The 22,270-nt window shown below is 37.9% G+C and overlaps 2 protein-coding genes across 2 annotated transcripts in view; both read right to left on the bottom strand.

Annotated features, from left to right (window-relative positions):
- Positions 1 to 22,270, bottom strand: part of LOC117389406 (UDP-glucuronosyltransferase-like) — a 136,056-nt gene that overhangs the window by 113,538 nt on the left and 248 nt on the right. The gene's annotated exons all lie outside the window — the stretch shown is intronic.
- Positions 708 to 5,963, bottom strand: LOC117389299 (histamine N-methyltransferase-like). The gene is made up of 6 exons (XM_033986951.2): positions 5,737 to 5,963; positions 3,343 to 3,395; positions 2,751 to 2,858; positions 2,544 to 2,674; positions 2,027 to 2,120; positions 708 to 1,348 (listed from the first exon to the last, which is right to left on the bottom strand). Exons 1-6 carry the CDS (start codon positions 5,868 to 5,870, stop codon positions 996 to 998), a joined length of 873 nt encoding a protein of 290 aa, XP_033842842.1. The 5' UTR covers positions 5,871 to 5,963; the 3' UTR covers positions 708 to 995.

Genomic DNA, 22,270 nt, shown 5'->3' with positions numbered 1-22,270 from the left:
GCCTGTTTGCATCTGAGATAATGGGAATGTATAGGTCTAGGATATATAATGTTGAGTGATGTCACTTTAGGATAAAAGTGTATCAACAACGAACGACAAAAAGAGAGACAAAGAACTGCATGCTGAAGTCCAAGATTTGCCAACAGGATTTTCCAGCCTCGCTCCTTTCACCGCTACATTCACGCAGCTCTGGTGACACCTAGCGGTGAAACTAAAGCAGTTCGTGCAAAACGCTTAAAGTAACAGCCTATAATGCCTCAGTAACATCTTATCTTGATGTACATTAGAAAAATATTTACAAAAAACTAACAATCATTTAATGTTTCCTATAAATAATATTAGAATTAAATGTGACCTATGTACATTTTTCAGGTGAGCAGTCTGCTTCATCTTGTCTCCACTGAGAAGTTATTGTTTTGCCTGGAATATTTCACAATATGGCATTAAGCGTATCTATTCTGTATTTATTGCTCAAAAATACGCTGAAAAACATGCATTCTTATGAGTGCGGCCACCTCACTTGTTGTGACTCCACTTGATGCTGTCCCATGCTTGTTTCAAGCATCACACAGACTAGTGAGACATAACAAAGTTATATAGTATGCCTTTAAGATTAGGGGATGGATGAATTCCAAATTGCAATATCCTTTAAACAGAAGGGACTTTATTATAAATAATGATGATAAAAATGAAAACTAGGCATAAATCCTTTAAATGCAGTCTAATTTTATTCAATTTCATAACCATAAAAACAAAACACAACATCTGTTGGCTATTTGAGTGGAAGTCAGTCACAAACGTGTGGTAAGCGTGCAGCTACTCTGAACAATGATATCAACATATCATAACAAGCCTAGCTAAATCATATGCTTCTTTGAGTGCATTAGCTGATTACATAAAAATAGTACTTAACTGTATTAGATAGTGCTATTTGTAAGAAAACTAAAAGTTAATAGTATGCAATAAAGCTTCCTTTCTGTATCTTCGCAGTAGACTTATGCATGGATGAGTATGCAGCTTAGGTTGCTGTTGAACATTATCTTCCCATCTTTCTGAGTGCTGCATTTGTTCTTTAGCACGTTCAAGATGGCCTCCCTGATTTCTGGGGTGAAGGACGCATGGAAGTCGTCTTTGGCTGTCATGAAGTTGAGCAGATCACAGCCAAGTTTACTCTTTGGGTTGAAGCACTCCGAGATGTCAAAGGTGTTAGGAACTGGGTGCTCATCGTATTTTAGGCCCAGTTTGTCAAGACAGGCCTTCACCTCTCCAGATGAGCGGTACTCAGTGATTGTGTGAGTGCATAGATCATTCTTATGGGTCTTCCACAGAGTGTCCCAGCCTCCGTTAGCTACAGAAGATAAAGCATTATAGAGAAAAACTACGTTAAAAATTATAATTAAATCATTGTTTTTAAACGTATAGAACAGGGAAATGAAAAGGAAGGAAACTAAGTAAATCACAGTAAATCAGACCTATTCCCAGTGCATGTTGGACTCCGCCAGGGCTTCTGTTCATTGTTTTTATGGACAAGATTTCTAGGTGCAGTGAGGGGCGGGAAGGAGTCGGTTCAGGGACCACAATATCGCATCTCTGCTGTTTGCAGATGATGTTGTTCTGATGGCTTCATTGAACCAGGACCAGCAACATGCACTGGGGCAGTTTGCAGTTGAGTGTGAAGCGGCTGGGATGAAAATCAGGTTTTCCATATCCAAGGCCATTCTCGACTGGCAAAAGGTGGCTTGCCATCTCCAGGTGGGTGCAGAGTCCCTGCCTCAAGTCGAGGAGTTCAAGTATCTCAGGGTCTTGTTGACGAGTATATTTTTACTACTACTTACTAATTTTATTTTTTGTTAAGAAGTTGCCCCAGTATATATTAACGAGTATTTCATTATAATTACATTGTAAGTGTGAGAAATTGCCCGTAGACTGATTTGTTTTGATGACAAAGTTTTGATTGTATATAGGGTATTAATGTAACTTCCTCATAGCCTCCTACGCACCCAATTCTTAGTTAAACATTACTAACCTGTTTCAACAATGATCATGAGTCGTCCATTCTTTTTCAAAAGCCCATGGTAGAACTGAATTGTTGCTGCCAAGTCACCCACATAATAGATCATCTATAAATCAAATTAATAATCTTTAGGAGTAATTAGCCCAAGCAACAAAGCTCAAGTTTTGTGTGCTGCCGAGAGTTCACCTGCATGTCATTTGGGCTGTGCCAATTCAAGTCCAAAGGTTCAAATGCTTTTTTAAACAAATTATTTTAAATGACATGCAAAACAAGAAATGAATGGCATAGGGACTGGTTGCATGGATCATCTGTCATGAATGAATCTATTCTTTCAACTAAGCTCCAGCAAGCCCAGCCCAGCTTAGCCCTGATGCAGACTTGATGTTGGGTCATGTTTTAGTGTTGTTTTAGTCATGGTCTAATCCATTTTTAGTTCTGGGTTTAAGCAGAGTTCAGTTTAGATGTGTTCTATATGCAAGTGAGTGCGCCCATACTTACATGTATATGTTCTCCTTAGTTTTACTTTTACCTGAATCATGTGGATTAAGTCAAACTTCTTCACGTGCTCCACTGCTTTGACTTGCTTCTCATAGTCCTCACTTGACATGATGTGCCAGTGGAACTGGACATTCTTAAGGTTGGCAGTCTTAGCTACCAGCGCTGTGACAATGCATCATGTGAACAACTTAGATGCATGTTCTATTCATTATCTACAATTTTATGGTGTAAGATTTACCTTTAAAGTTGTCAGTGAGCTTAATACTGCCCTCCACTACATCTGAAGTAATTTGAATACCAGGCAATATGGACTGGAGCAATGTCAATATTTGGACATCTACCTGACCTGCAAACAATGAATATACATGCAAAGAGATGATGAAATACAGCCTAAAAGTCCTGAATTTTTTTGCAACATCTATTTAGAAATACCAACAAGTCTTATGTTCACACAGATTTTATGATGATAAATGTTCAACATAAAAATATTATTTTTAAATATTCTTAATGTTCTAGACAATGTGTATTCAAACTAACCACTTTCAGCTGCTCAGTATTTTAATGAGCTATGCCACGAGTTATTCCATAACCCTGGAACATGGGAAAGCCAGTGACAGTAATATGTGATAAATGAACCATATGGCATGGTACTGAATGGACGATAAATCTCTTGGTGCCTGACAAACTATTTTTTTGCAGGGAATCCTGCTATTCACGTTCCACCCAATAGAATTATTTTTCTCAAAATTATTTTATTAAACTAGCATCTGAGTATGGGCACATACAACTAATCCAAAATAAGTATAATTATTGATTCATGCTTTACATACCTCCACCACTTCCCAAACCCAGCACATCCAGGCTGCTTTTACCTGCTGCAATTCTGCAAATACACAGCAACATGCAAGAATTCTTTAAAGCAGCATTATGTGACTCAATAATACAGAATGCATAATGTATCAACAACTGATATATTTAACTTCTTAACAGATGTATAGCATCTAACAAGCTAGTCTGTTTTCTCACAAGGAACTCATCAAAATGTAGATACAAGGAAATGCTCAGTCATATTTTCTATAAAATGATAGGTTGGCTGTCATATAAAAAAAAAAAAAAAGGCCTTCACACTGAGGTCTTAAATGCTTATGTGGAGATGGATGCTGTTCTTTTGCTCAATTTCACACCAAGATTTAAAAGGTAAACTTAGTATGCTCTATTATGCACACAATGGTGATTGGTCAATTAGGGTCTGTTACAAACCATTCCTAAGGAAAAATGAAGTAACACAGCCCAGGATGTAAAAAGGGTAAACAATAAGTAGCTCTTTAATATGGAGATAAATGAGGATTACAAAGACCATCAACTTAAATTTACACTACAAACAAAAAAGCTAATGAAAAAAAGCTCAGAGAGTACAAAACTAGTGTAAGTGTGAACGAAAACACAAAAGATCTAAGATCTAAGGTTTCAGATTTAAATCGGAATTGGTCACAAGCTTTTCAAAATTTCAAAGTTCAGAGTTCAGAGTAACAAGTGGCATGCAGTTCAGGCACAGAATCCAGCAGCAGGAAGTGACCAAGGGCGGGTCCTTTTAAAGGACAGGTGGAAGGCAAGGATTGGCCAGGGTCTTGATTGTAGCTCCAATCACACGCAGGGCCCTTTCGTCACTCAGCTGCCAGCTGGAGGAGCACACCTGGAGAGGTCCATGGAGAGACAGCAGGGACAATACATAGGCCTGTAGGAGGCCTTGGGCCGTAACAGGGTCTAACTGTTAAATACTGTAATAAACAATCTTCTGATCTATAGTTCATGAAAATTGATATAACCTACATAGTACCAAAAACAAATAAACAAAAACAAGTTATTTGACATAATATTGATACATGTAGTACAGATGAGTATTTTATTTTTTTAACAGGCAATGAAGTTGGATTTACGTTGGACGTTGGATATTCATCTCCACAATAACAATGGGAGTTTCCACTGACGTACGCGATGCGTGGAGCTGTATTCTGAAATGCCGCTAGGTACGAAGGTTAGAGACCATCAATAAATTACTGTTTTAGTGAATGGCATTTGATTAAAAAAAATAACCTCTTGAAATTATCAAACACAATTACGAAAAAAGGTCTAAGGTCTATTCCTGGGACTACAGAGGAGAGTCCGACCTATAAACGAACCTCGGATTCAGGGGGAGCAGTGTGGGTTTTGGTCCTGTTTGCAGAACACTGGCCCAAGTCCATACTCTCCATCGGCTGCTCAAGGGTTTATGGGAGTTTGTCCAATCAGTCCACATGTTGCCAGGGGTTTGTTGGTCATCTGACTTATATAAAATCACAGATTTTCTATAAAAGAAATTACTGAAAAGCCCATAAAGGGTTAATTCTGAAAACCAAAAGGTGTGTGTGCATGATATCTGGGGATTAGGACTACTATAATATCTTGGTTTGGAGTTCTTAGGTCATCTGCCTTAGAAGCTATTGAAAAATAAAAAATGAAAAAATAAAAAATTTCAAAAAATCTCAGATTCTCAAGAGAAAAAAAATCCTAAAACTTCCACAAAGGGTTAATTCTAGAAAAGAAAAGGTGCGTGTTATACCTGAGGAATAGGGCTGCTATAATAACTGCTTGGAGTTTCTAGGTCACCTGACTTGGAAGCTATTGAAAAAAGAAAAAAAAAAAAAAGGCTAATTGATTAATTGATTAAGCATATAAAATGCTTTAAAATAAACTAAAATATCACACGTTTTATAGAAGATATGTACACAGTATTTTTTCATTAGTTTGAAGTGTTTCATTTGTCTGTTTATTTGTTTTATTTTTGTTTATTTGTTCTTGTTTGTGTTTTCATTATCGCGTTTGACAATGACAGTACCGCACAGCGCTCGAGCGAACGGGCGATCAGTGAAAAACTCCGCTGTTGTTGCAAAGGCGAATATCCAACGTGTAAAGTCAAGCCCACTTCTTCGTGTGTTTTTTTTTTTTGTGTGTGTGTGTTTTTTTTTTTTTCTTCTTTGCAAATGCCTGAATTTGCGCATTAGACATCTATTCGAGTAACGGTTTCTTTAATCTAGGCCTATAGTTATAACTTCTTCTTCCTTTCTTCTTAAAACCCGAAACCATTCCAAGTTCCCTATGATAAGTATTGCACTCAAGTGGTTCTTAGTGTATTAATAAATGTACTTTATCCAGGGTTTTCTGTGAAATGTGTCCAGTATGTTTACCTCTTGAACTCTTCAGGTAGGACGCTGTTGACGCACTGCAGGATGGCTTGGTGCTCTCCGGAGTGCTCCAAATAAAACATAAAGCTATCGACGCAGCAGTCTTGGTAGCACGTTTCGGTCTTTTCCGCAGCCATGTCTGTTTCTTGAAGCGTTTTTAAACACAAGGAATCTTCAGTACCTTCTGACTGATCACTTCCCTCTTTCTCTTGTCTGTTCAACAAGTCTGAGTGAACCCGCCTGCCGTGTAACCTCTATTTCAGGTCACTGCCCCTCCCTCCTTCCCTCCCTCCTCTGATTTAGTTATGAAAGGGCGTTACGCAAGGATCAGAATGAACCTCTGTCAACTCTATAGCAGCTGCATGAAAAACAAGGTACGAGCTTTAGTCTGCGTTGTCAGACTTTTTTTTTTACACTGTACCAACCCTCAAGAAGATATTATAGTGCATATTAAAATAATTTAAACTCTGATTCAGTGAAAAGCTGTGGGCTTGCAATAACTTTCACTCCTTAGACTAATGTGGTGAAGTCAGGTCAATATTTTGGGAAATCACCCGAGGCAATAATTTTAGGTCATGTTTGGCATTGAATGATGTCATTATACATACTAAAGACTATTACTTATATTCTGGGATGTGTGTGATAGTTGGAGACTATGACTACTATAATAACTTGGTTTTGGGGTTCCTATGCCATCTACCTTAAAAGATATGGAAAAAAATAAAATAAAATAAAAATCACTGATTTCCTATAACAGAAATTCCTAAAAAGCCCACAAAAGGTAAATTCTCACTGCCCCAAGTGCTCCAATAACCACAGCCACCACTGATGCCTTCACCTTCCAGGCCTTCTCCAGCTCTTCCTTGTGCCCCTGGTATTTCTATAGTTTCTCATGTTCCTTTTTCCTGAAGTAAACGATGTCAGCTCCTTAAAGTGCATTATTTACACATAGCTCCCATAGGTTCTTGAGCTCAGCCTCCTCTGGTGGTCTGTGCTCCACAGCACACTGCACTGACCAGACCCAGTGCTCAGAGCTCCTGTGCTCCAGTTTAAGGATGTGTACAGCCCTGAAACCACCTGAAACACAGTGCAGGGCCCACAGACACTGGGACAAGGCCCATGTGTCATAGCCCCTGATTAGAACAGACAGCAGGAGATGCAGATGTCATTGCACACCCCATGATTTTTTATTTTTTTTTTTTAAGAAAAAAAGTTTGTACAATATTGCAATATTGTTATTACATTTTCACATATTTACAATCAATTCTATATCATCAAGTATAACCATCATAATATATTCTAAAACCCATATGTGATGATGGCCCATTTTAGCTGAAAGGCCCGGCCCAATTTGAAGACTTTAAGATAAACTGAGTCACCATCAAAATGTTTCTTTTTGAAAACTATAGGTTTGATTGATTGATTGATTGATTGATTGATTGATTGGTTTTATTTCGAGTTTGTGCCAAGAGAAAAAGAATAATCATGTTTACTACATGTACAAGGTTAGCTACATACTCACTTACACTCACATATATAGGCTCCCACAGTCGCTACATGTATTACATATAAATTATGTAGCTGTAAATTAATTTTCAGTTAAGCTATGAACATTATGCTTTTCAAGTTAAACAGTCCTGCTAGTGCATAGTGTCACTGTTCTGCTCTGCATGTGATGCTTGGTCCTCTCACCATAGGCAGAACACACCAATCAAATGTTTTGTATTTTGTTACATACAGAACACTTTGAGACCCTTTGTATACATTGGGAGTGAATATTGAAAGAGCTAGGGGCTCAAATCTTATGTGGCTCATTTTACCTGATGGCTCAGTTTACCTGACTTCACCCTACAACCCATTTTGCTGTTGTATCAAAGCTCCGGGAAATTGCCGTTGCTATGGGGTGCAGGTTGTTGTATTATCCCAAAAAATCCAATAGATGGAGCTAAAACTCCACAAACCTTTGAGTCTTGTGGCGATGTCGTTTGTGTTATTTTTGTACTGAATAGATTGCCAAACCTCTTCATGAAGTAGACCCTGATAGACTGTTATGTAGATTGATGTAGAATGTGGAATAGAAGAACTGTGTGTTGCAACAATGAAATTTCTCATGTATGGGACAAATAAAGGTTCTTATCTTATAGCAACACGAATTCAGATAATTAGATTATTTTGTGGAAAATCCATAACTCGCCAAAAAGAACATGCGGACACACTGACTCATCTGTTTCTTTCTTTGCTAGAGACTTTTCCCATTTAAACATGTATTACTACGAAATCAGAGTAACCATTAGCCGTGACTCTTCCCCCCTTCTCTACACTGCAGGCACGGATCGGCCTCAGCGCCTCCTGTCTGAGCTCAGGCGAGGCGCTTTATTGGTCCTGCACCTTGGTTAAAAAATCCAAGAGTCGCTTTCCAGTCTCGTATCCTTCAGTGAAACATTCAGTGATGTCCACATGAGACTGCAGCTTATAGCTCTTATAGGGAACCCCACGGGCGTCCGGCAGGGTGTTTATATTTGCACTGGGCACAGATGGAGAAGCATGCCATCCCTTTGAGAGGCACAACTGCGGACAGCTTTGGAGATCACTACCTGAGCGCTTGCCTCTGAAATGCACAAATAAATGAATCCACAATGCCATTTTGTGAATCATGTGTCATCATTTGTCAACAACCTCAAAAGCGGAGTTTGGTCTAGACACAATGACCCTGAGATTGTTCAGGGTTTTGATTATTAATTAATTCCCCCTTATATTTTTCTTACCATTTGATACGTCTATGGGAAGACAGCCCCTTAACACTTGTTTAAGAAAAATCCAGTTACATACAGAGCTTCCTGGTAGGGCTGAACGATATCAATGATTTGATACCTGTGACGATATACATTATGGGTGATATCTGCAAATTTTCTGATCATAGCTCTATGATCAAACCAAGACACTTCCCCTGACCCACTCCTCCTGTTGGTCAGCCTCCATCATTCAATGAGATCTTTCAAGAACAAAAATTATCTTTATTTTGCTTTTAAAAATCAAGTCTAAGTGTACTCTCCTAGTTACTGGTAGTGCAAAAAGAAAATTGAAGGTGAGAGGATGCGACATAGTATTCAGTACCTGCTGCGGAGATAATCAGCTTCTTTCCATTCTTCTTGAGGAGACTATGAAAGAAGCTGATGGTGGCTCCAGGATCCTTCACATAGTACAGCATCTATGGATTCAGGACAGACAGCATCCTGAATTATTTTGTCCTTATTTTATTTATTTTAGCTTATGACAGAAGTTAGGATATTCCCCTTTTGGTAGTAAGTAGTGCAACAAAAAGGAATACAAGTATACCTTATTTACATCTGTGGTTAAAAAAAAAAAAAAAAAGTGAACACAGGAGATTTGCATTGTCTGCTGACACACCTGCACCATACCACCACACCATACACACACATGCAACAACAGCCTACAATAATTAAATGGTAATGATAATGTCTATATCTTATCGTTCAGTATATGAAAATTGGAACTGTATCTTCATTGTGAATACTTTTTCGTTGCAAAAGTGGGTCGACTTTGAGTATCTTTTTGTAATAAGGTAAGATTTGAGCTGTGGAGGGGTGAATAATTCCCTTTTAGGGCTGATTATTGGTACATTCTGCTATTTATTTGTTGCAGCTTATGTCTTTCAATGAAACAGTCTATTTAAAAATGATTTACTGGGATTATACTGCATTATTTAAATCTTAATTAGTGGCTTGCAGTAGTTTCAATATTATTGTTTATCGCAGTATTTCTTTATAACAATATATCATGCTTCAAAATTTGTTACAGCAACAGATCTCTACATCATGCATTGTATGGGAAAACCTGCCAAATAAAAACAAAATAAAGAATGTAAAATATAATGTATTCATTTTATATTGCATTTCCCCCAGGTCCCACCGGAGGAGCTGGAGGACGTGTCCGGGATGAGGGAAGTCTGGGAGTCTCTGCTTAGACTGCTGCCCCCGCGACCCGGCCCCAGATAAGCGGAAGAAAATGGATGTATTTCCTCATGTAATAACCAATACTAGTGATGGGACTTTCAGCTCTATTAGGGGATCTGAATCTTTTAGATCTGTTCATTTCAAAGAACCATCCAAAAGTCTGTCTCTTTTATTATTTATATGACAAAGGTCAATCAATTAGTTTAACAACAAACTAACCCCAGAGTGAAATGACCAAGACTAAGATCGGTTTAAAATGGTTCAAAGTGTGTTTACTATTTCATATCATTCATAATCTACTATGCATAATTATCTGTCTCATGATCTAATCTAAAAAAACAAAAAAAAGCAAAAAACAAACAAACAAAAAACAACTGTTATTATGATGTCAAATATGTTTTTTTTGTGCTCAAAGCTCTCACTCATGTCGCCTGCTCTGCTTCTGTGCTGATTATTGTGTTGGTTCAATGTTAAACAGTGTAAAAATAGATACAAATTGGAAAGAAAAGAACTCCCCACATGATACATGTGACCCGTCCTCACAATTTGAAATTCATTATTTAATTCCTTAAAAAAAAAAAAAAAAAAAAAAAAAAAAAAAAAAATATATATATATATATATATATATATATATATATATATATATATATATATATATATATATATATATATATATATATATATATATATATATATATATATATATATATATCTCGATAGCCTGATTTTATGACCATCATTTCAATTCAGCTTAAATTGATTCAAAAGATCCATGCCCCTCTTTTGTTGCTACTATGATCTTGATGCATTATGGGTAATAAGGTAGTGAAAGATACATGTGAATGCTTGGTAAAGCCACATGCTACCCAAACATGGGGACATGGGGATCGGAATATGACTTGTGCAGTGAGTGATAACCTGGATGTCTTACCTCAGCCAGACCTGAGCAAGGCAAGACAAGACAGCTTGCATCTGAGAGACAGCCACTATTACAGACACTTGATTCTTAAGAGTGATAAACAGCTAGCAACTAGCAAACAGCAGGCTGGAGACATATAAGGAGTGACTACAGAACACTATCCCAGACAGTTGTTTCTGTGTCTGTACAATATTACAGTGGAAGAAAGGGTGGGGCTAAAGGTTCAAACCAAAACATGTTCCTGACTCATGGTTTGAAATGTGGTATAGGCCGTTTGAAGTAGAAGAAAAAAAAAGAAAAAAAAAGAGGCTACTACACTGTGTATGGTGTTTTGATAGTATTGTCTTTTTTTTTTTTGGCAGTTTCTTATGCAAACTAGGCATATTTGCAGCTTTCAAAAACATCTAAACCTAACTTTGCGTTGTGTGTTGAAGGGTATGACAAATAATAAAGCTTCTGAGTTGCATTACAAATACATATATCAAAATTATTGAATGCATATTGATTGAATAAAGCTTCTTAGGTGCATCACATTTACATATATACCTTTTGACACTGAAATCATAGAACTTTTGAATATTGTCATGTAACCACTATGTGTATACTGAATTCATGTATCCTTTGAATGTTGCACTCTTTTTAAGGTCATCTAACGGGCACCATGTTTATGCTAAAGTTTGAACAATATGTACTAACACCGAAACTATTCACTGAGTATAATACTCCCGTATTAAAGGAGGCATTGCAAGATGTGAGTTATGGGGGGCAGCCGGTTCTTTGCAGAAACTCCTTTCACAGAGATAAGGCGGCCGGACGAGACCCAAGGCCGAAAAACAAACCGGTGCTGCCCGGAGAAGTGAACGAGGCTGGAAGGAGGAACCAAGGCGTCAACCTACTCATCACAATATTTGCATATTCATGTTACATGTTACATTTTATTCTTTGGGGCCAGGGAAAATCAGACAGACCGCCTGCTGCACAAACGAGGGATAGATCATTTTGACCCCGGGTACTGTATTAGATTGTATCTGTCAGGGGAATAAACTTTTGAGATTTGAACTGATCGAATCCAGTCGTCATTTTGATAAGAACACGCCTAACAGTGTTAAGAAGAATTTGGAGCATTTTGTTCAGAGAAACTTTCAACTGGGGTTTATGCACAATGAAATACTGTGTCTTTTAGCCCACCATCACCACACTGTCATCAGTATAAGTACTTTGAAGGGACACTGCCAGCATATGAGTTTGTTTAGTCGGAGAAACCAGACAGATTTAGAAGAAATTGCTATATCTGAACAAAATGCTCCAAATTCTTCATAACGCACTGGTCACTCATTTCAGATTCATCCGAAATTCTATGTCCACACATGCACGCCATGATTCTCTCACACCTGACTTACTGCCTGATGAGCTTCTCCCAGGCCAACCACACCACACTCAGACCACTACAAACACTGTATAAACAGACACTCAAAGTTCTAGACAAAAAACCACGCCACATCCATCACTGCAGCATTTTATCTAAATATAATATTTTAAGTTGGGAGAATCTGATTAGATTCACAGATGCCTGCTTTGTTTATAAAATCTTACATGGACTCGCCCCTCCACCGCTCAATGACTTTGTTAGCCTAAGATCAAGCTCAACCCGCATCACTAGAGGAGCCTCAAGAGGAGACTGTCTGATTCCATTCAGAAAGACAGCATTTGGTCAATCAGCCTATTCTGTTAGAGCTTCTAAAGGGTGGAACAGCATCCCTACACCTATCAGGGAGAGCTCCACATACAGCTCTTTTAAGTCTCAATTTAAACGTTGGCTTTTAACAAATCAGACCTGTCAACACCAAACTCCTGCTGCTGCCATCTAGTGTTTGTCCCTTTGCATGTGCGCCTCTGTAATTCTGCTTCAACAAATCCTTTTATTAGCCCTTTGTTTATTTTCTTGTGCTTTTTAACATAATCTTTTACTGTTATTAATTGCATGCTGTTTTTAATAACCTGTCTGTTTTAATTATTTCATTTGTCTTCGCTATGATTCACTTTGCTTGTCTTTGCTATGATTCACTGCTCAAGACTTAATGCTTTTCTACCTTTTTACAACACCTGTAAATGTACATTTATTTTTATTTTATTCTGTGTCCTCTGTAAATTATTTAAATTTGCAAGGAGCCATCTGTACATCATGGCAACGGACAACAGATGAAAACTAGCCTCTTGGCTAATTCTGGCATGTTAAACAGTTACTGTTGGTCAACATGCACTGTCCGCTATAAATAAATAAATAAATAAAATTTATGCACAGCAGCCTATATTCTCATAAAAATACAACTTTATTCTCGTAACATTACGTCTTTTTTTCTCGTAATATTACGACTTTTTTTCTTGTAGCGCCTGCATAATTTTTTTTTTTTTATTTAAGTGACCCTTATACTTTGTCATACCTTTGTCCCATTTACCTCACATTAATTTAATTTCATACATTTGTTCATTTCATTTCCCATATTTTTTCCTATAACTAACTAAACTGCTAGACACAACTATTCCGGATTTGTTATGTTTTGTCTTTGTTTAGTTATAGTTCACCTTTAAGCTAAATATCACACATACACAAGTTACTTTCAAGATGTTTTATTTGATTAAACCTATTCAAGCATATCCACATTCATTACTTACCTGAGTCTCCACATGGCCTAATGTCAGCCATTTTTAAAGCCTTTGGCTGAGGTCATGGGCTGGATCATGTGGAGGAGAGAACTGGTTAAAGTTCCCTTTTGTTTCAGTGTCTTTGTGTATTTTGGTTTCAGTATTTCAGTGTTTATAGATGCACTTTTGTTACAGGGATTTAGGCCCTCATAAATTAAGCAGTTAAATTTATATACTGCCAAAGTTAAAACCTAATTGGCAACTGTGAAAAGAATCGTAATTACCTGGGGGAGGTCTTTCTGTTGGGGAGAGTATAAAAATAGACAGGTTTAGTCCATCAGGGGACTTCAGTGTAGTCGTGTGCACGTGGTTGTGATGCAGATTTCATTTAAGTTGCTTATTTCCTGTTTAGTTGTATGAAGAGTTTAGGTTGTTTTCTTGAGTAATTTTACATTTCAATCTGGTAAAAGATACTTTTTATTTCAATCTGCCTCCATCTGCTTTAACCACATTGGGCCAGCTTCCCCTCATAAATGATCACATCGTTCCCCATATAATTCAGCTATTGTCAACTCAGAACACAAGAGATTTATCACAATCCAACTAAATGTCTAACTAACCTGAACTCACCTGAACCAACTGAAAGACCTTGCCACTTCACGTTACCTGAGTAGGGCAAAGGCAACAGTCTCAGACCAGTCACACCCTGTCCAACACTTATCTGATCTGTTTACCATTAGGAAGGCATTAAAGATTGACGATAACACGCACTTCAAGGCATTTTTTTTTTTTTTTTGCTTTATTCCAATAGCTATCAGTGTGCTAAATAATTTTCTGCCATAAAAGTCTTTTTTCATATGTAGTGTATCTTGGCTTCACTTTGTCTATGTACATAAGAGGTAGTTGCTAAGTGTAATTTCATTGTTTGGAATAAAGCAATCAACTGAAATATATCAAAAAATTTAAATTGTAATTTCATACTTTCATGAACATTTGTGTTCAAAATATCCCAATTTCAAATAATAAATTAATTTGTGTAAATAATAACACAAATCAGGCTGTAGATTTCAATGCCCTTCACTACTTAAACCAAATAATCTGAACTGTAGTCGTCAAGTTTTGTAAAAATGGCAAAAACACCCACCAACTGCATGGATCTGATGGAGCTGACAAAAACCTGACGGCCAATAAACCCGATACTGTCACATAAAATATTCAGTAATATGTATATTTGAGCATTATTTTTTAAGTTACCTCCTCGACTTGCACTACACAAACCTGTCACAAGTACATACGGACAGAAGTAATGGAGTGTGTGAAACAACATGCCTAGCGTACATGATGCGAATGAAAAGTATAATGATTAGCTAAAGTCTTAACAGGTAATTTATATTTGCGTTTATTTCAAAAATAAATGAATACATCAAGTTAAATCTACATATGATACATGTGTCCCTAAAGCTTGTACCTCTGTTGTTATGGAGCTGCTGGCTGCTGGATTCCACTACTTTGTTATCCACTAGAACCCTGGGATGCTTCAGATGCAGCTGATAGAGCATCTCCACGTAAATGTTACCTAAACAATCATTACAGTGTACAAAAATATAAAGAGACATGGACATTAGAACAGCTAATATATTTTAGTGTATTGCAATAATACTCATGATCAAAAACACTCATTAACCCATTTTTATTTATTTTTTTCTAAATTAAAGGGTGAATGAAAATGTGAACAGGCTCCGGATCGCTCTGAATAAATAAAACAAATACTGTAGAGATAAGTCTGAAGACACTGTGAAATGAATTATGTAGGTTCATTTTGTATTCAAGGTATGATTGAGATGTGCTAATCTCAACAAAAAAAAGTTATACAGACTACAGAACCATTTTGAAGCCACTCAAGGAAACAATGCAAGTCGGTTAAAGTCGGATTTAATAGTGGACGAGGCAGAATAAGATGGATACAGTTTTGTAGAGCATACTTGCTTGGATGTTACCTGTTCCACTTCCAACTCCAATGACTTTTAACTCTGACTTCCCATTGCCAATGCTGAAGGAGACATGTTTTGAAAACGGTAATATATGTCCTGAAGGTGTGACCTGGGCTGAATGCAGTGCATACCTATATATATAGTGAGTGTGCGGTGTGTGTGTGTGTGTTTGTGCTGTGTGTATAATGAGTGTGTTGTGTGTGTGTGCTGTGTGTATGAGTGTGTTGTGTATATAGTGAGTGTGCTGTGTGTATAATGAGTGTGTTGTGTATATAGTGAGTGTGCTGTGTGTATAGTGTGTGTGTGCTGTTTATATAGTGAGTGTGCTGTGTATTTATAGTGAGTTGTGTGTACAGTGACTTGTGTGCATAGTGAGTGTGTTGTGTGTGTAGTGAGTGTGTTGTGTGTATAGTGAGTGGGTTGTGTGTATAGTGAGTGTGTTGTGTGTATAGGAGTGTGTGTTGGGTGTGTAGTGAGTGTGTTGTGTGTATATTGAGTGAGTTGTGTGTATAGTGAGTGTGTTGTGTGTATAGTGTGTGTGCTGTTCGTATAGTGAGTGTGCTGTGTGTGTGTGTATAGTGAGTTGTGTGTATAGTGAGTGTGCTGTGTGTATAGTGAGTGTGTTGTATGTATTGTGGGTGAGTTGTGTGTATAGTGAATGTGTGTACAGTGACTGTGCTGTTTGTATAGTGAGTGTGTTGTGTGTGTATAATGAGTGTGTTGTGTGTATAGTGAATGTGTGTACAGTGAATGTGCTGTTTGTATAGTGAGTGTGTTGTGTGTAAATTGAGTGAGTTGTGTGTATAGTGAGTGTGTTGTGTGTATAGTGAGTGTGCTGTGTGTATAGTGAGTTGTGTGTATAGTGAGTGTATTGTGTGTATGGTGAGTGAGTTGTGTGTGTAGTGAGTGTGTCGTGTGTGTGTATAGTGAGTGTGTTGTGTGTATAGTGAGTTTTTGTGTGTATAGTGAGTGAGTTGTGTGTAAATTCAGTGTGTTGTGTGTATAGTGAGTTGTGTGTATAGTGAGTTTGTGTGTACAGTAAGTGAGTTGTGTGTGTAGTGAGTGCCTTGTGTGTATAGTGAGTGTGCTGTTTGTAAAGTGAGTGTGCTGTGTGTATTGTGAGTTGTGTATAGTGAGTTTATTGTGTGTACAGTGAGTGAGTGCGTTGTGTAGTGAGTGTGTTGTGTGTATAGTGAGTTTTTTGTGTGCATGGTGAGTGAGTTGTGTGTATACTGAGTATGCTGTGTGCACAGTGAGTGTGTTGTGTGTATAGTGAGTGCATTGTGTGTATAGTGAGTGCCTTGTGTGTATAGTGAGTGTGCTGTGTGTAGTGAGTGTGCTGTGTGTAGTGAGTGTGCTGTGTGTATAGTGAGTTTATTGTGTGTATAGTGAGTATGCTGTGTGTCTAGAGAGTGTGTGGTGTGTATAGTGAGTGTGTTGTGTATAATGAGTGAGTTTTCTGTGTGTATAGTGAGTGTGTTGTGTGTATAGTGAGTTTTCTGTGTGTATAGAGTGTGTTGTGTGTATAATGAGTGTGTTTTGTGTATTGTGAGTGTGTTGTGTGTATATTGAGTGCGCTGTGTCTATAGTGAGTGTGTGTTGTGTATATAATGAGTGTGTTGTGCGCACAATAAGTGTGTTGTGTGTATATTGAGTGTGTTGTTTGTATAGCGAGTGTGGTGTGTGTGTGTGTGTGTGTGTGTGTAGTGAGTGTGTTGTGTGCATAGTGAGTGTACTGCTGTGTTACATTTAGCTTTTGTGTGATTGTGTGTCCATTCCCCTGTCTCGTAGACTACAGGACAGGGACATTGTGTGTGTCTGTATACACGTATACACACACACACACACCCCCACACACACCCCACACACACACACACACACACACACCCACACGTATATATGAAAAAGGTCTTAATTTTGTGAGAATAAAGTTGCAGTGCAAATAAAGTCATAATTTACATCAGTGTCAAGACTCTGGGCCAGGGTGCAGAGCACTGACCTCTGATCTCTAGGGCCAGGTCATCCTGTCATTCAAGTGGTGAACTTATGCTCAGGCTAATTTCTATGTTAATGAGATTTTTGAAGATTTTTGCAGACTAAAAATAAAGAAATACATTTTTTGTCTGCATATGTGGGTCCACCAGTTGCCATTCTTAACAAAAACACTCTCCCCTCTTTCTCTACACTGTACTGCAGTCTCGCAGCAGCCTTAGCACTTTCTCTCTGAGCTCAGGCGAGGCTGTTTTACTGAAGTCCAGGACCTCAGTGAGAAAGTCCAACATCAGCTCTCTGGTCTCGTCTCCTTTAGAGAAACATTCTGTGATGTCAACAGGACAGGTCGGCAGATCGTAGCTCTCATAGGGCACTCTGCGTACATCCAGCTGGCTCTTGATGTCTGCATTGGTCACAATGGAAATGTTGTTTGCAGGACACATCTGGCTGGCCCAAAACAAGCAGGCTCTATGAGAAAACAAGTGAAGTGCCAGTTGTATTAAGAGTACATTTGTTGATGATTTTGTTTGTGTTTATAGCAGTAAGCCATTTATGGCTTCTTATTTGTGAGAAACAAACCAATAACTTACCTTTCTTTTCTCTTTTCAGTTTCTTTTTCCAGCTTTTAAAAATGACTGAAAGTAGCTGATTAAAACTTAAATAGTCTAAAGATATATTACAATTTTCTAGTAAAAAAGACGACAACATCCAGATATATTCAAAAGATTATTAACACAAATTAACCCATTTTGATACAGTTGACCCACAAGAACGGTTTGCCCCAAATACAAATATTTGAATTCATCCAAGGCCCTTGCACCTGAACACCTTGAATTATGTCCGTTATGTTGTTTTTTTAGATTCAATCCTCCATTTTAACTTAATTATATATGTATTGCTTTTTAATTTTATCTTGACAGTATTCCATTTACATTTGAAAATGTTTTGTTCAAAAGGTTTAAAAAACATAACACTTGGTGAAGGGAGAATCATTAATTAATACACAAATTGGGCAATAACCAAAGTAACCTTAATTTGTACTGTTAGAGCATTCACCCTCCAGGGCTGTAAAATTCTATCCATTTTTCTTTCTTCCTATTATAATTATGTTGAACAGTTTCTTTAAAATTTTATGAATGGTGAATCTCTAATATATCTACTGACCCATTGGTGCATTTAATTGGAGCTGGGCTGTTTAAAATGAAGTTCGTAACTTTTAGAGATCCAATTCTGAAAATATTACACATCTCAAAATTGTGTGATAATTTTGAAATACTGTTTTTAAACAGGGGCACCACCCCATGATCAATAGTAATAGGCAAGGCAAGTTTATTTGTACAGCACAGTTTGTACATAAAGTAATTCAAAGTGCTTTACAAAATAAGACATTAAAATCACAATACAACAAATCAAAACATAATCATAAAATTAACACTGAAAGAGAGTGAAGAATAAAAACCTTTCAGTGATATGCACATCTAAACAGAACTGTTTTGAGACTGGATTTAAGCATTGTCAAAGTAGAGGCCTGTCTCAGATCTTCAGGAAGACCGTTTTAGGCTTCAGCTGCATAAAACTGAAACTGTGATTCCCCATGTTTAGTCCTGACTAGGGCTGGCCCAGTCTATAAGCGGACTAGGCAGCCGCTTAGGCTCCCGAGGCCACCAGAGGGCCCCAAAGAACCCTTACATATATATTAAAAATAAATAAATGTATGTAAAAACAATGATTGGAAAGTGTTTTTTCTGAAAAATAAATGGCACTCGGTTGTTTATACTAGTCTACATATCCCTCTTAAACAATTAGATTAATTTTATTTCCAATAGCTAGATATGTGCTGCCTGCATTTGTTTTTGAATCGGGCACTGGTGTAGACAGCTACCTGTTTACACTAGTGTGAAGGACCCCTCCCCTGGAGGTGCACTGTGGGTGTGCTGAGGCGGCAGAGGGACATTTGAATGGGTGTTTTACAAACTAAAAGACTAAAAGTTAGTGAAGTTCAGTTTTTTTTAAACTGCACGACAATGTATGAAAAGCCCCCCAGGGAGATTGAAAGAGGGACTTTTCAGAGAAGATTCAAAATGTGTCCCATTTTTGTCCCCCATTGGATCTGCAGGATAAAACGGTGAAGCTGGACGTGCAATAATTCTCCAGACAGGACACACATCAGAGCAGCAGAGGACAGACTGTTAACATAACAGTAAGTGCTGTTACTTTTACCAGGGCCACACATTCACAAATACGCTGTACCACTTTTAAAAGCTCTGAACCCGCTCTGTTTGGTCGGTAAATTGTTTGTCAATTATAATAAGTATGCCAGGACGGGACCGCGGAGGACCGAGCAGGAGTAATCCAGAGAGCGGGAGCCAGGGCAGGAGATGGGGAGCAAGCCGGAGACCAAGACAGGACAGGAGGCGAAGGCAAAGGGTGGACTGTACCGGAGCTGGAGCGCAGAGTCAGGAGCAGGAACGAGCGGTAGAGCAGGAATCTGAGGAGTAGCAAAAATCCGGTAAGAGGCGAGCAGGCAGGCAACAAAATACAAAACTGAGCTGGAGCATTCACGTTAAACACGCGGACAATCTGAACCCGAGTGTCTTCTGCCGAGCCCTCATATACTCGGCAGCAGGTGGAGGTGATTGCGCTGATGCGCTCCAGGTGCGCGCGGGAGGAGTGGAACTCCGCCCAGCTCCGGAATCAGGCAGGTAGGGGAGGGGGAGAGCACACAGGGATACAGAACATGCAGGCATCATGACAAATGCACACTGATCTGGATTACACATGGAACATGATTCCTTGGAATCATGAATTTCCTGGAGGTCTAATTCAATTAAGAATTAAAGGGGTTTATTGACTGTTGGAAGACTCTACTGGTCATCAAACATGAAAGCGTCGGCCAATGGGCAAAATCTGCCCCTATGTGGTTAAACTTGGAGCAACAGTCACTAGTAAACAAGTAAAACAAACATCATTACGTAATTAAATTAAACTATTCAATTATACATCAATTTCTTTCTTTTTTTTTTTTTTTTTTTTTTTTTTTCCTTCATTCAAGACTCCAAAAGGGTAGAGCAAAATAAAATCTTCTCCAATCCAGTTGTTTTCAGCTAAGACATGAAAGACTATCTGACAAATCTGGAATCATTAAGCTTAAAATTGACCAGCCCCAAGTAAACAAGTAACTTCAACATTTGTTAACAGTTTCCTTTTACCAGTCACCTCATAGTGTGATACCTGCTTTTGAAAAGGAACTAAAAACTACAATACCAAAACAATAATGGAAATCACCACTCTCCCTAATTCATATCTGTTCAGTCAACATAGGTCAAGGCAACTGAAAGTGATTCCATATTTTTAATATTGAAAGACTGTAAAAGCCAAAGTTAAACCTGTCAACTGAACAAAAAGTTGTAGGAGTGAAGATGTTTCGCTGCTCATCCAAGCCACTTATTCAGTTCTGGTCAGATTGCAGATGGACATCGCCTTATATCTATCTGAAGGGAGGAGCTAACTACACTGAAACTGTAACCAGCTATTGTTTACAGTTTCAGCCTTAAAGGCCTACATTCAAACTTAATGGGCCTACTGGCTAGCTCTATTGTTCTCTTTGTTTTCTTTGTTTGATTTGGGTCTGATGATGGCGTTATATATGGGGGATAGGTGGAGTCTAAGCCCCCCCATTCCAAGCCAGCTTTGGCTTTTTCTATGGATCAGACATGGACGACTGAGGGATTACACATACAATATTGAGAGATTTCACTGCAAAAAAATATTTTTTTCTTTTATTCTGGTATGTATGACACCTAGATGTGCCTATTATTTACTTGATTATTTTTTCACAATGTGAAAAAAGTGTCTGAATGGTGCACACTATGCATGTAAGTATGTCTTACTTGTATAAAATAAAATGTAAAAACTTATTGTGAGTGGAGTTGTCCCTCCACAGAATTGACAAAATTGGCCTGGTGGTACTGCCTGCTTGTCTCTATGGAGATGAATGCATTTAACTCTATTCAGTATAATATTTTAAGCAAAGCAATATGGAAACAAGATAGTATAGTGATAAACAAAATAAAGCAAGGCTTCAAAATATAGCTTGAGGTAAAGTGGGTGTGCCAAATGAAAACGCAAACTGAACTGTGCAATGCCCATGTAAAGCTTTTGCCCTCTCTTATTACTGTTACATTTTCAAAGGGGTCTCTAAGTGGTACATGGTCAGTTGTTTGTGTTTTAAATTCAGAAGCATCTCACACACCTCCACCTGAAGTGCTGAAGCTGGGGGTTTTAAAAGCACCACAACAGTCTCAAAACTTGATACTGTACTAATCTCCACATTCAGCACTGTTGTGGCTAATCGCTGCTGCGGCAACAGTGTGGTGTTATTCTGCTTATTTTGCTTTTACTTCATCTTTATCGAACCTCGGTTTGGAACTTTACTACCATTCACGTACAAAGATTTAACCAATAAACATAACCATACAACATATTAACACTTACTATGCATGCCACCAGCTTCCACTTTTCAGCATTGACCATGTAATTTTCCTAGATGGCAGTATTTTGAGGCTCCATTGTCGTTAAGCCTTGTTCTGTGACTGGCTGTGCAGTCTCATTGGTTCACCAGGCTTAATTTTTCCTATAATTAGTGGCAGACCCTCCTCCAGATAAGTTTCAGAGTACCTTTAATGTCCTCACATCTTAATGTAAGCTACACAGAAAATACTAACATTTACACCGTTTGAAAGCATAATTATTTCATTATTCGTGGCTGACAGTTTGAGGGACTCAAGAGTTTACCTGAGACTAAAGCCCTGGCCTCAATTATTCCATAAACATCCAATTAGACATTAAAAGACATTTTTATTTTGTTCAGTACTTAAACAGTGTGATTCTCTGTTAAGATACAATTGCTTGTAGTTATAATTCTAGTACTGAACAATTAAATAGTAATAAAATAAATTGGTTAAAACTGCTAAAATATATAACTTTATTCAATGCTACTAAGGAAAAAATTATATATT

This window comes from Periophthalmus magnuspinnatus, chromosome 21, assembly GCF_009829125.3.
Source record: "Periophthalmus magnuspinnatus isolate fPerMag1 chromosome 21, fPerMag1.2.pri, whole genome shotgun sequence".
NCBI lineage: Eukaryota > Metazoa > Chordata > Actinopteri > Gobiiformes > Gobiidae > Periophthalmus > Periophthalmus magnuspinnatus.
The sequence above is the reverse complement of the archived record's forward strand: the minus strand, read 5'-3'. Positions and strand labels throughout refer to the sequence as shown.